The 13825-nt window shown below is 42.3% G+C and overlaps 1 protein-coding gene across 3 annotated transcripts in view; it reads left to right on the top strand.

Annotated features, from left to right (window-relative positions):
* COLEC11 (collectin subfamily member 11) overlaps positions 1–9138 on the top strand; it is a 47176-nt gene extending 38038 nt beyond the window's left edge. The window contains exons 4-7 of one of the 3 annotated variants that reach the window (XM_054063902.1): positions 2817–2888; positions 3613–3666; positions 5006–5101; positions 5258–9138. In XM_054063902.1, coding sequence (XP_053919877.1) covers positions 2817–2888; positions 3613–3666; positions 5006–5101; positions 5258–5667 — 632 coding nt within the window. In that variant the 3' untranslated portion in view covers positions 5668–9138. The remainder of the gene's footprint in view (positions 1–2816; positions 2889–3612; positions 3667–5005; positions 5102–5257) is intronic. The other 2 variants (XM_054063901.1, XM_009559344.2) reach the window with 2 other exon arrangements.
* The last annotated feature ends 4687 nt before the right edge of the window (positions 9139–13825 follow it).

Here is a 13825-nt window from a genome sequence, read left to right as displayed (position 1 = left end):
TTTCTGGTAACATTTTCTGATTGTGTCATCTCCAGTAGTGCATTCAGTGCATCCAATCTGATGCACATTGGAAACAAAGAAAAATAATTGATTGTGGGACTTGCTAGTAATTAATTAGACCAACAAACCATACATGTTTTGTTTCTCTCCGTTCAGAAGAAATGATTTCTTCCTGACTCGTGCCATCAAAAGGAAGATGATTGAGACTTTATGGAGTAAAACAGAGGAAAGCTCTTTGCCCAGTGGTGACCAGTTTACATTCTGAAACTTGTCGATTGCACTTTTAAGTTATAGGTAATGATGAAATCAGTCATAAAATTATCCAGACTTAAAAATATATAGAGGAAATACATGACTGTCTGTCCAGCAGCAGTAACAACAGAAGATGATAGACCTTCAGTTGTTGTAGATCCACAACTGGGGCTGAGTTGAGGCAGTTTTCACGGGTTCAGTTACTGGATCCCTATGGTAAGTTTTCCTCCCACCTTGCTTCATGGATTCGTTGTTCTTGTATAGCGGAACGGTGCATAGCAGGTGTTACTTTGAGCAAAGAAGCAGTCTTGACTGGGACAGTCATGGAAAAAAATGAATCTGCATTTCTTAAAGTAGGCTCAGTCTTGGGTCTAAGCAGGGTGGGAGCCTCAGAAAGGCATTTGGCTTCTCAGGCCCGTAGTCCCTCCATACCTGCTTTCCACCAATATGTGATACAGTAGGAAATCTATCTTACATGACATAGCTGTGCAGCTGTGCTGCCTCCAGACCACATTTCTTCTTGAAATCATGATACAAAGAGGCCTAAATTTGATGGTAGAGCATTCATTTCCTCGGACGTTGCACCTAGGAAAAAGCATCATCCACTTACATCGAGATGGAGTATGATTTCCGGAGTCTCCTTGGGCTGTAGGAGCTGCAGCATCCGCCAAACTGCCACATTCTCTACGCAGTGAGAGTAACAAAATGCCAGGTCTCATTTCATAGGTTTTAGGATGTCTCCCTAAAACAAATCAAGGAATCCTTTCTAAACCAATGACAGAAGCGATGTGTCATTTTAAATCTCTATAAAGAGCTAATTGCAGCTAAGGCAAGCTTGGACTGCAGAGAGTTAGTGATGATAAATGGCCTAATTTAAGCCAAACCTCTCAGTTATGTGCAAGACTGCTGTACCCTATTAGGTGACTTGTGCTTATGAATGTCAACTGCTGATCCTCGAAACTTGTAGACGAGTATTGTAGATATTGGAGTTGAAGAAGGCTGTGCTATTACAGGATAAAGTTCTTCTCTCAAATTTACACCACAAAGTTAATTATTTTTCGTAAAGTTTGAGAAATGCCATCCAGAAAAACCATATGACGTAACAAGCATGTTTCAGCTGTTTTATTATTTGAGCCCTGGAGGACCTCACCTCTGTTACACCAATACTTGGACTGTGGCACACAGTTTATTAGTAACAGTGCTTCAGCTTGGTTTCTGAAGACAGTGATGGCAAAGAAACTGCCTGTTCCAGCGCAAATTCTGCTTCCCCTGTAGCCGTTCTAATCCTCACTTTATATCACACAGGAAAGTACAACTTAGAGAAAAGAAGTCAGTCAGACAAAATAAGTGAATAGAGCTGTCCTATATTAAATTTCTGGGTATTTATTAAATTTCTGGTATATATTAAATTTCATGGACAGGCACAGATCGGTGACAATTGCTGGTTCATACAGATTTATTGAAAATTTCAGTTGGCGTCTAGGACAACTGTCTGTGGCCAACTCTTTGTGGCCAGCGCTCCACAACCAGCTCTTCACAGGACAAATCTAAATGGTCTGCTCTGCGGGGCGAATCTATGCAGGAAGCTGCAAATTCTGACCCTAACCCCAAGCCTCGCCATGTAGAGTTGTCCCTGTGGAGTGTTGGCCGTGTAGAGTTGTCCCACAGAGAGTTGTCCTGTGTAGAGTTATCCACTGCGGAGACTTGGCTGTGGAGATTGGTCCCTTTCTGTTTCAGTTGACCTTAAGATGTGGATAGTTGATTTTTATTTGTAAAAACAAAACAAAAATGATTTTTTTAGCAGTTTCTTTGCTACAACTGCACTTTGAAGTATTCTGTAGAACTGGCTCTAAAATTAGTAACATTCAACACTGCTGGTTTGAATCAGACTTTAGATGAACAAGTGCATATGTCTGTGTATATACGTATATGTGTCTATGCAAGATATCCATTAATTTTCGTTTTTGATTAATATAATCTTCAAATGCAAGAGCAAAGACTGAGGATGTGACTGTTTCCACAGTGTTTATATTGTATAAATAAACCATTAAGCCCAAATTCAGCCCTCAGTTACAGTGGGGCTGCAGCTTTAGGTGAAACTGTCAGCCGTGGATCCTGTAGGTGTTCTTAACTCCGTGATAGTTTTAATCCAGTGATACATTTTTGAATGGAATCCTCCTTATTTCCAATGTAATTCTATGTCTTCTCAGCTCTGTGGTGGTTTTAATCCAGTGATCCATCTTTGGATGGAATCCTCCTTAATTTTCAATGCAATTCTGGCATGATGACCTGGGAGCACTTTGCAGTAGCTTTCCCGGTGCCTCTCAGCCAAGATCCGTTCTCATTTACACCTGCATGCATTGTTAATGTCAATCGCTTTGCAAAGATTAAATCATTGTCTCGGTTGTTGTAAGCTCTTCACAAGGAGTCAACTGGACTTCTGGAATTCAATCGATATTTGGGATATAGCATGTTTTTACTCATTGTAAATACTGATATGCTGGAACCCGAATGAATTAGACTACGCCGCTACCTTGTGTCTTTTGTCTCTCTGTTATGTACAGGAGAAATGGGGGACAAAGGACAGAAAGGCAGCATTGGACGGCATGGAAAAATCGGTCCTATTGGTTCAAAAGGTATGCTTAGTTCAATTGTTTCTCCATTTGTGTATCGGATGAAAAATCTGTGATTATTTCTGTTTGAGAAAAGTTTAGTGGCTGGAAAAAAGGTTAAGAAGTCATAGAGTTTCCTGTAGGAATAGTTGCCAGCCAGACAACTGAGGTCTCTCAGCCAGTTCCCTTTCACTCTGACAGCAATGTATTTATCCTTAAAGCAGAGTGAGAATCCTGGTTTAAGGCTAAATAATGAACTTTGTGCACCATCACACGCGTGTGGGCAGTTAAGAGAAGTAGATGGCAAAATGCTCTGTATTTTGGCAGACTTTTCAGAGCCAAAAGACTCAAATTCTTATCTTGCCAACCCCATAGGCTTCCTCTGTGAATTTAAGTAATTTTTACCAATGTTTACTTAAGCATCTAGATTACGAATACAGGTTACGAATATAGATCTAGGCTCCAGTGTAGCAAATCTAGCCGTTTTCCCTCTGCAGCATCTGAACTTATTGGTTCTGTGAAGTTCATGAATGTTGAAAAATGGATATCAGCACATATTCTTTGTGTTCAACTTTCATAGCTTTGGTTGGCCTTCGTTGTGGAACATCTAGGCCAGAAAAATCTTTATTTTGCCTTGGGCATATTTCTACTTCCCACATTTGAATGCTACTGGAGAAAAATAAAGAAGCGCTAGATGAACTCTTGACCAAAAGCTGCCTTAAATTTATATTGTTTTTCATGTTTCTAGGTGAAAAAGGAGATAATGGTGACATCGGGCCACCAGGTCCTAACGGTGACCCAGGTAAGCCCTGACATACCTTGTGTATGTGAAGGATTTTACAACATGCATGTATAATCACCAAAACTACGTCTGTTTACATACTGGGGGAAATCATGAGCAATTAAATATGTCTATAGACACTGTAATATTTCGCTATAATGTTTTTAAATTTATTGAAGCTGCCTTAGTCGTTAGACTTGTCGTGTATTTGTCCAAACAATGTCTCAGAGCTCTTCAAAAGTGTGACCACTCCAGCAGAGTAGCAGGAGCTGAAGGGCATCTGCCCATATCATTCATCACTGGTGCAAAAGGACATCTCTGCATACCCCACTCTGGCTTCCAGCCAGCACAAAGGAGCAATCTGAAGCGCCTGCCCCTCAAGGTACTAATGCTGTAGGAGCAGGAGACTACCAGGAGCACAGATCTGACGGAGAAAAAGGTGGAAGCCTGGCATAAGAAGCGTAAGCCTTACATAAGTCAGATTTTGCCCAGTTTGTCTGCTCCTGGTAAGGTGCATTAAAGGTGCACCAATAAAGATCAAAATCTGTTGCTCTAATTCTTGAGCCAGGGTGCCATAGACCTTGTCATTAAGCACAGCTTTGCAGTGTAAGTACCCCGCGCCTACGCTGACTTGGACACCTAAACTGAGTCATGGGGTAGTCAAATGCAGATTTGAATAACTGCACACAGAACTGGAAACTGTAATTGATCCTCATTTTGAGATGAGAGCTCATAGATGTAACTATTGTCCTTTCAGTATCCTCATTCAGATTATCTTTGTCAAACCAATATTAATTTGGGTTAATAGATTTTTTCTTTATTGTCTTATTTTATTGGAAGAAGTACGGTAAATTCTGTACTTTCAAAAGTACAGAACTATGTTTTGCAGGTAATGATGGAAACGGTTGGAACATTAGCCTTTTGGATCTGCTGTGTTATGTTCCTCACGAGGAACAGGTGAACCACGGACTGCGCAGATCTGTGCTGTGAAAAAAATGCTCTTTGGAGAAAGCTGAAAAGAATAGTTTCATTCAAAATGGGAAATTTTGACAAAGGTTTAAAGAAAAAAATCTGGTTTTGGTTTTGGTTTTGGGTTTTTTTGCAGGGAATATGTTTATGTTAGCACTAATCATGCAGGGCTGAGGGTTCATGGAAAGTGAGCTGAGCTGTTCTGTGTAAGCCCAGACACCTCCAAGAACCATGTGGTGGTGAAGGGTAGCAAAGGCGAGAGGTTTCTGACCGTTACAGTGAGGTAGTGCTGTCTCCAGGGCTGCCAGGCTGGGCTTTTTCATAAAATGGTTGAGGTAATTACTGAAATTAGACATCTTTTTGATTGTGGTGTATCTGTATCACGTCATAGGCATCCCCTGTGAGTGCAGCCAGCTAAGGAAAGCTATCGGTGAAATGGATATCCAAGTGGCCCAGCTGACAACGGAGTTAAAATTCATAAAAAATGGTAGGTTAATTTTATATAAATATTTGCCTTTCTCGTTGCTGCATTTTGCCGGTGGAATTGCTCATCGAGAGCATCACCGTCCCACATCTGATTTGTGAAGCTATTTTGGGGTGTACAGTAAGTTGGTTTATAGAAATGCGAGTGCTCACTTTTCAGCACTGCCCTCCCCCGCAGCTGTCGCTGGTGTGCATGAGACAGATAATAAGATATATCTGCTGGTGAAGGAGGAGAAAAGATACAAGGAAGCCCAGCTCTACTGCCACGGAAGAGGAGGGACATTGAGCATGCCCAAGGATGAGACTGCCAACAATCTGATCGCCTCTTACATCAACCAAGCTGGGCTCACCAGAGTCTTCATTGGGATTAACGACCTAGAGAAAGAGGGAAATTTTGTCTATTCTGACCGCTCGCCCATGCAGACCTTCAACAAGTGGCGCAGTGGGGAGCCCAACAATGCCTACGACGAGGAGGACTGTGTGGAGATGGTGGCTTCTGGAGGGTGGAATGATGTCGCCTGTCATATTACCATGTATTTCGTATGTGAATTTGACAAAGAAAATGTCTAAGCTTGCCTGCTCTTTCTTTATTGTAAGAAAAGTTTTTAAGCTGATTGTACGAGTTACCCCATGTTTATAGAGTACAAGGAATATTTTGCAAGTATGTGGCATTGTTGTTGTACAGCTGTAAATACAATTTAGGTATTTCAAATATCAGTATTTACCCTTCAGAAGGGAAGAGCAGTGACAAGACATAGCTTGTTTTTTTTTTTCTGTAGGAAAATATATGTATTTAGATGATAATGTGGTTTGGGGCTATATTCTGCTCTTGCAACCGGTGATAAATGCGATTGCGTGGCTGTAAGGGAAGACAGAATTTGGCCTCTAGTTGTTAGAATGATTATTCCTGAAGACGTAGATTCCTGATATCCTTTTATCTTAGCAAAATCTGTAGTTATAAATGTTAATTGCTTGTAGTGCTACAGGGATATTTCAGTAACAAGACAACTATTTTGTATAATCCAGTGAATAAGTACAAACATTACTGTAAGTTTATTGGATATGATGGTGTTACTACTTTTATCTTTGAAAAGGAGCCAAAGCAAACCAACAAATCAGGAGTTCCACCGATATTGTAATGTTCCTTTATTAAAGTGTTCACAGACATATGACAAGAAGGCACTTAGGTAAGCTGAGTTTTACTACTGAGGGAGGGCAAAGTTTTTGTAGTTTAAAGACTGAAAGAGGGATCGCAGTCAGATTTGTGTTCTCGGGTTGGCTAAAGGGAAAAATAAGATTTTGGTTCTCTGCATTCTTTAGTTAGTGAATGATTCAGCGCATGGCCTATATCAGGCACCAAATAATTTCCTAAAGTAGATACGTTTCAACTTTATATGAGATGATCTTGGTGCATCCTGATACAAAACATACAATACCAGCCCTGCACAATTTAAGGCAGGGAGACTTCATAAATAGGCAATGAATCTCATCAAAACAATTTAGTTAGTGGTTCCTTTGGGTAGGAAAGCATCTTGCATGTTTACTCAGATTTTAAGGGTGACCCCCTGAAAGCAGCACAAGTTTCCAAAATTTTTCTGATTATGTATATAGCAGTAATAAGTAATTTTGCACAAATAATTTATGTACCCAATTTACAATTGCATGAGATGGAAAATGTGATGTGTATTTAAAAAACAACATAATTTCACAAAGCAGTTTGTGTATTATTTTGAAGCTGTTACTTTGGAGTTGTTGGAACGGGTCCAGAGGAGGCTACAAGGATGATCCGAGGGCTGGAGCACCTCCCGTATGAGGACAGGCTGAGAGAGTTGGGGTTGTTCAGCCTGGAGAAGAGAAGGCTCTGAGGAGATCTTATAGTGACCTTCCAGTACCTGAAGGGGCTACAAGAAACCTGGGGAGGGACTATTTACAAAGGCTTGTGGGGATAGGATGAGGGGCAATGGGGATAAACTGGAGACGGGAAGATTTAGACTAGATTTTAGGAAGAATTTCTTCACCATGAGGGTGGTGAGGCCCTGGCCCAGGTTGCCCAGGGAAGCTGTGGCTGCCCCATCCCTGGAGGTGCTCAAGGCCAGGTTGGATGGGCCTTGGGCAGCCTGAGCCAGTGGGAGGTGTCCTTCCCTGTGGCAGGAGAGTTGGAATTAGGTGACCTTTAAGGTCCCTTCCAACCCAGACTATTCTATGATTCTATGATCTTCCTTGGAGCCGGTTACACACCATCTTAACTTGCTTTTAGGCATAGAAAGATGTCTGCAAAATCTCAGTGTTTCATCCGGTATAGCTTGCACAGCGTTTTAAGGTGATTTTTAAGAAGAAATTGTCCTTTGTATAACGCAGTACTCAAATATACGTATCTGATCGTTATGGGAGATTGGTCTACAGAATATCCACAGTGGATGTGGCGTGTGGTCCCAGAGTTTTCCCTAGAGCAAGACAAGAACAACTCATATCAACTCTACAGTGCCGTGGTATATAAGTAATCAATGATCATACAATTCTCTTAATATCCACAAAGTCTGATAACATTTGATGCGATTCTGTAATTTTATGCCTATGGAAACAAATAATTTTGCTCCCTATATTTACTCTGTGGATTTGAATCCTAGATATAGATATATGTACACGTTTGCTATTCATTTTGAGGATAAGCAGCAAACTCCTACAGTATGTGAATATCAGCCCAGCTCCAGAACAATTTCTCTAAGAGATGAAAGGTCCTTTGGTTGCTTTTCTTTCTAGTAAAGGTAGGTACGATACTATGTCTTAGGCTTTCTTCCAACTGTATATTGAAATCTATTAAATAATGTGAATGTGTTTTTACACTAATATTCAAAGCCCCGTTACAGAATTTGCAGGGAGCCAACAGTTCCAGAGGAGCAATTTGTTTCTTTAGAATAGCGCCTTTTGAAGATCGTGATTGTTTCCTGCCTGCTATAGAAAACCTCAGAAATCATTTACATTTCCAACACAGCTTTGTTGAATCATTGTAGCTGTATCAAAACAGTCCAAACCTGAATTCGCTGTTTATTTTTCACTCAGATTTTGAAAGTCTCTGTTTCTGATTTCCTCAGAAACATGTAAAGAGGCTTTTTGAGGAGGTGGGAAGCTTTTTCAGATCCCAAATGCTCCTATTTTAGCTGCAAGTCACACCACATTTATAGAGATTGCCTGGATGTGTGAAGCATTTAAGCAGTCTCTATTCCTATTAAAATTTAAGATAAAAAATAAAGGCAATGGAAAAAACATTTACTCCCCCCAGTTTTCGTGTTCTTCAGGATGTATTTTTGCAGCACTTGATATATGATATAGGAAGGAAATTACCTGTATTGTCAGAGCCCTGCCCGCTGGCTGCAACAGTCCTTATTTTGCCGCTTTGGCAAGGGGAACAAGGCTGGCAGAGAAGGTCTCCAGCTCTCCTGCAAGGAGCAAAGACTGCATACCCGATATATACCCCTGCGAGGAACGGAGCAAGAAATGATGGAGGGATTGGAAACGAATGAGCCTTTCATCATCTCCTTCACCCTCCAGTTGCTGACCCAGATAGGTGGACTCTTGCTGGAGGCAGAAATCAATGTTGCGTGTAGTGCTCAGTCTGCTCGAAGCTTGCTGGTGCGCATGGGAAGATTTACATTACTCTCAGCGGAATTCAGAGCTACTGTTTTAGGAAAAAGAAAAATTGATAAGTTACATTTATATGGAGTATTTTCCACGTGCATAAGCCCCTGCATTGTAATATCATTACTCTTTCTGTGTGAATCGATGGAAGACTTTGGAACGTGTCCTTCTGGCAAATATGCACTGAGGTTTCCCAGACTGAAATTACATACTTTACTTTTAGATAATTTTCCTCATACATATTTCCCCATGGCCCTTATTTATTTAATTCTGAATTAAGGGGCATGTTGGTACATTTTAAGAAAGAAACAATCATACAATCCCTAGGTTGGAAAAGACCTTTTTGACCATCAACTTCAACCATACCTGTCCACTACCGAATCGTATCTCCAAACACCTCATCTACATGTCTTTTAAACACCTCCAGGGATGGGGACTCCACCACCTCCCTGGGCAGCCATTCCAGCGTTTGATAAACCTTTCCATTAGGAAGTATTTCCTAATGTCCAACCTGAACCTGCACTGGTGCAAGTTGAGGCCATTCCCTCTCATCCTATCTGCTGTCACTTGGCAGAAGAGACCAACACCCACCTCTCTACAATCTCCTTTCAGGCAGTTGCAGACAGTGATAAGGTCTCCCCTCAGCCTCCTCTTCTCCAGGCTAAACAACCCCACTTTCTCAGCTGCTTCTCATAACACTTGTTCTCCAGCCCCTTCACTGGCTTTGTTGACCTTCTCTGGAGCTCATTGTCCTTCTTGTACTGAGGGACCCCAAACTGAACCCAGGATTCAAGGTGCAGCCTCACCAGTGCTGAGTCCAGGGGCAGAATCCCTTCCCTGCTCCTGCTGGCCACGGTGTCTCTGATCCAAGCCAAGATGCCATTGGCCTTCTTGGCCACCTGGGCCACTGCTGGCTCATGTTCAGCTGCTGTGGGCCAACACCTCCAGGTCCTTCTCCTCCAGGCACTTTCCAGTCACTCTTCCCCTAGCCTGGATCTGCTCAGGGTTGTTGTGTCCCAAGGGCAGGACTTGATACTTGATCTCGTTGAACATCATCCTGTTGGCCTCAGTGCATGGATCCAGCCTGTTCAGATCCCTCTGCGGAGCCTTTCTACCCTCCAGCAGATTGATGTTTCCCAGCTTAGTGTCATCTGTGAACTTACCAAAGGACCATTAAATCCCCTCATCCAGATCATCAATAAAGATATTGGACAGAAGCAGACTTAGCACTGAGCCCTGCAAACACCACTTGTGCCCAGTAGAGTGGATCCAACCTGTTGGAACTACGAGGTGAGCCAAAAATTGAAAACCAGAATCTCAATTGAAGAAAAATTGACTCTTGGCACTAACTCATGCACACATTTACACATGGAGCTAAGTAAGCTGAATGCTTGACAATAAAGGCTGAAGGGAAGCAATCCAGGAAGTGTAAGCAGTAGAGTTGTATATCCTCAATGTTTGCACTGAACCCTAATTTTCTACTTTAGATTTTGATTCTGGCAGAGAAGGACTGCGGGATGTTGGTTGACAACAGATAAACATGAGCCAGCAGTGGCCCAGGTGGCCAAGAAGGCCAATGGCATCTTGGCTTGGGTCAGAGACACCGTGGCCAGCAGGAGCAGGGAAGGGATTCTGCCCCTGGACTCAGCACTGGTGAGGCTGCACCTCAAATTCTGGGTTCAGTTTTGGACGCATCACTACAAGAAGGACATTGAGGCCCTGGAGCCCATCCTGAGAAGGGGAACGGAGCTGGGGAAGGGGCTGGAGAACAAGGGATCTGAGGTTGTTTAGCCTGGAGAAGAGGAGGATGAGGGGAGACCTTATCACTGTCTACAGCTCCTGAAAGGAGGTTGCAGAGAGGTGGGTGTTGATCTCTCCGCCGAAGTGACAGATGATAGAACGATAGGGAATGGCCTCAAGCTGCACCAGAGAGAGTTCAAATTGGACATCAGGAAGAATTTCTTCACTGAAAGGGCTATTGGGCAGTGTCAGGGGCTGCCCAGGGATGTGGTGGCTTCCGCATCACCGGAGGAGCTTAAAGGGTGGGTAAATGAGGTGGTTAGGGATCTGGTTTAATAGAGGACAGGTATGACTGGGCTTAATGACCTCAAAGGTCTTTTCTGACCTAGTGATTCTATGATTCTATGAACCTGTCTGCCATGGATTATGGACAAAGAGATGTGATGTTTGTCCCCTGGAGGAGCTCGAAATGAATGCATGTCTTTGAAACCACCTGTGCTGACAGGGGTTTTGCGCAGGGCTGGAGACAGCCACTCACACAGGGGTGTGTATTTCTGGTTGAGCAGAGGTAGTCCATCCTACCAGAGGAGAACTGACCTTGTTATTTAGGCAAAAAGAAGCTGGAGTCGTAAGAGTTACTTAGGGGAAAAATTGTGCACTGAAGGGTTTTGACTGTTTACTCTACAGAGGAGCTGAGAGAAAGAAGAGTTTGCTTTTAATTTTGCCGTGTTAAGAGAGCACAAACCATGTGAACTGGGAGAGAAAGGGTTCGTGGAGAGGATGATAGCTGTGCGCTCAAAGAGCTTTTCTAGATGCATGCCTCCTCCTAGCAGGGAACTTTTCAATTGGATGAGGAGGGGAGTCCTCTCAAGAGAGAGAGAGCGTGAAACGGAAAAGATGGGAGCAGCAGTGATTGGATGTGCAGAACCAGCAGTGAGTGGGATGCTCATGAGGCGGAATGTAAATGTTACCTCTAGCCATTCTCCTGCTTCCTGCTAGGGAAATAGAATTATCCTGCCCTTTCCCTCAAAACGTCTCACTATAGCTCTGGATGGGTAGCAACAAAAATAGAGTGAGGTGACAAGTTTAGCGTAATACTTGTGTCTAAATAAAGCCCAGTTTAGGTCTCTGGCCAAATAATAGCATCCCCTGCTCTTGGGGTATATTAATGCATGAAATCACTGGGGATATAATTAAGCACCGCTGTTCGAAGGCAAGCTATGTGGTATTGATGCCTTCCTGTATATTGTCTACATATGAAAGTGCGAGTGCTGCCAAGAATTCAGCAACAGAATGTCTGGCATGCAGCTGAATGATGTGTGCGTTACCATAGTATCATCTAGTGGCAGTAAGAGGAAAAAGGATGGAGCTGAGTAGTGGTTTGCTTCTGCTTGCACTGGGATTCATCCTGAAGAAGAGAAGGCTCCAAGGAGACCTTACAGCCACCTTCCAGTACCTGAAAGGGGCTGAAAGAAAGCTGGGGAGGGAGTGATTACAAAGGCTTGGAGTGATTACAAAGGCTTGGAGTGATAGGACAAAGGGGAGTGGCTTCAAACTGGAGAGGGGCAGATTTAGACTAGACATAAGGAAAAATTGCTTCACACTGAGAGTAGTCAGACACTGGCCCAGGTTGCCCAGGGAAGCTGTGGCTGCCCCATCCCTGGAGGGGTTCCAGGCCAGGTTGGATGGGCCTTGGGCAGCCTGAGCCAGTGGGAGGTGTCCCTGCCCATGGCAGGGGTTGGAACTGGATGAGCTTTAAGGCCCCTTCCAACCCAAACTATTCTGTGATTCTATGATTCTATGATTCTATGATTCTATGATTCTATGATTCTATGATTCCCATTATATTGAGAGCAACCACTGATGTGGTATTGAACAACTGATTTCCCAGCTCTGAAGTCATCAGCTTTCTTCTCTTCTCCGTGAAAAGATTATTTTGATTTATAACAAAGAGATGAGTGCTAATTTTAAGTCCAAAATGCCCAGGTGGAAGTTTTGACAAAGAAGCGAGAAGTGTCCCCAGATGAGTTCATTTATCGTGCCTCGGAGTTGAGAAACAGAAAACAAATCAAGCTGTGCTCTGCAGGCCAGCGTCTAAATTGCAGGTGCAGATCTTCACGGGGCGTCAATCAGCTTCTGGGAAGTCAAATTGATTTATGCCTGCTGAGGATTTGGCACAGTATCTTCATAAGTCCAGATTCATGCTTACTTCAGAGAGTGAGAGGTATTCTGATGTTTGTAGTTTATTCTGACCTCTGTTTTTCAAAGTCGGATCTGGTGTGATGGATACATCTCTCACACAACTTTCTGGCTGTAATCCGTTGTGACACAAATATTGGATGTAAAATAGATGAAGCAGATGTAAATTGTTGAACTTTACCCTTGGAAGTATATAAGGTGTATGATGCAGAACATAAAGAAGCAGTAAAAGTATTCAAGATAAAGAGTAAGACTTCTATCTTATATATTCTATGAAAATTAAACCTTTGCTTTTTGCCATTCTCCACATTGATTCCGAGGAGTAAAGGGGTGCCATCTAGTGAGGAAAAGATTTATTGCAGATCTAAAGTGCCACGAATCCAACTTTGTTCCTGCTTCATTCTTTAGTATGGTTGGAATAAGGACAGACAAACATTCTGCAAGAGGCAAAAATGAGCAATGTGTTCAATTCGCTGCATTTTTTAATACACACTGAAATAAAAGAAGATATAAAAATGCAAATTACTACCTTTCTTATTACAACATGCCCTGCACACGTACATATCAGCTTGTTTTGTTCAATCCCCTTCCCTGCTTCTTTCTCAGCATCACTTCCCTTCTCCTCCTGATTAAAGAAAAAATCTAATGGAGTAAGTTTTGACTTATTTAGATAAAGTTCAATATCTCTTCTAAATACCCATAGCTGGATTAGCAGAAATGTTTATAATTAACCATGATGACAGCAATTCCTTCTCCATGAGGATTTTTGGCTGTGTCTTGCTGTTCAGAAGACTTCAAAAGTGGAAGTCAAATTCTGTATCCCTTAACCTTGCCCTACAAAAGCATAAATGCATTTCAGCTGATGTGTTGACACCGTGACTAACACTTAGGAAACCATCTATGTAAAAAAAAATACTTTTTGGTATGACTGTCCTGATCTCCCCAGTTTTCTTCCTAAAACTTGTCTTCAGACCCACGAGTGAAGTTAATGATATACTTTTATTATATATTCCATACTGTGCTATCTTGGAAATGGATTTGCCTGTGCGGTGGTTTTGGATCACAAGCAATTTAAAATAGATTCTTTGAAGACATGGTTCATACTAAGACAAATCTTTGTGAAGTCTAGAAGCTTCTTTGTTTTAGAGGAAAT

Source organism: Cuculus canorus, chromosome 3, assembly GCF_017976375.1.
Source record: "Cuculus canorus isolate bCucCan1 chromosome 3, bCucCan1.pri, whole genome shotgun sequence".
Lineage (NCBI taxonomy): Eukaryota > Metazoa > Chordata > Aves > Cuculiformes > Cuculidae > Cuculus > Cuculus canorus.
Note: the sequence above shows the minus strand (reverse complement) of the source record. Positions and strands in the feature narration are given on the sequence as shown.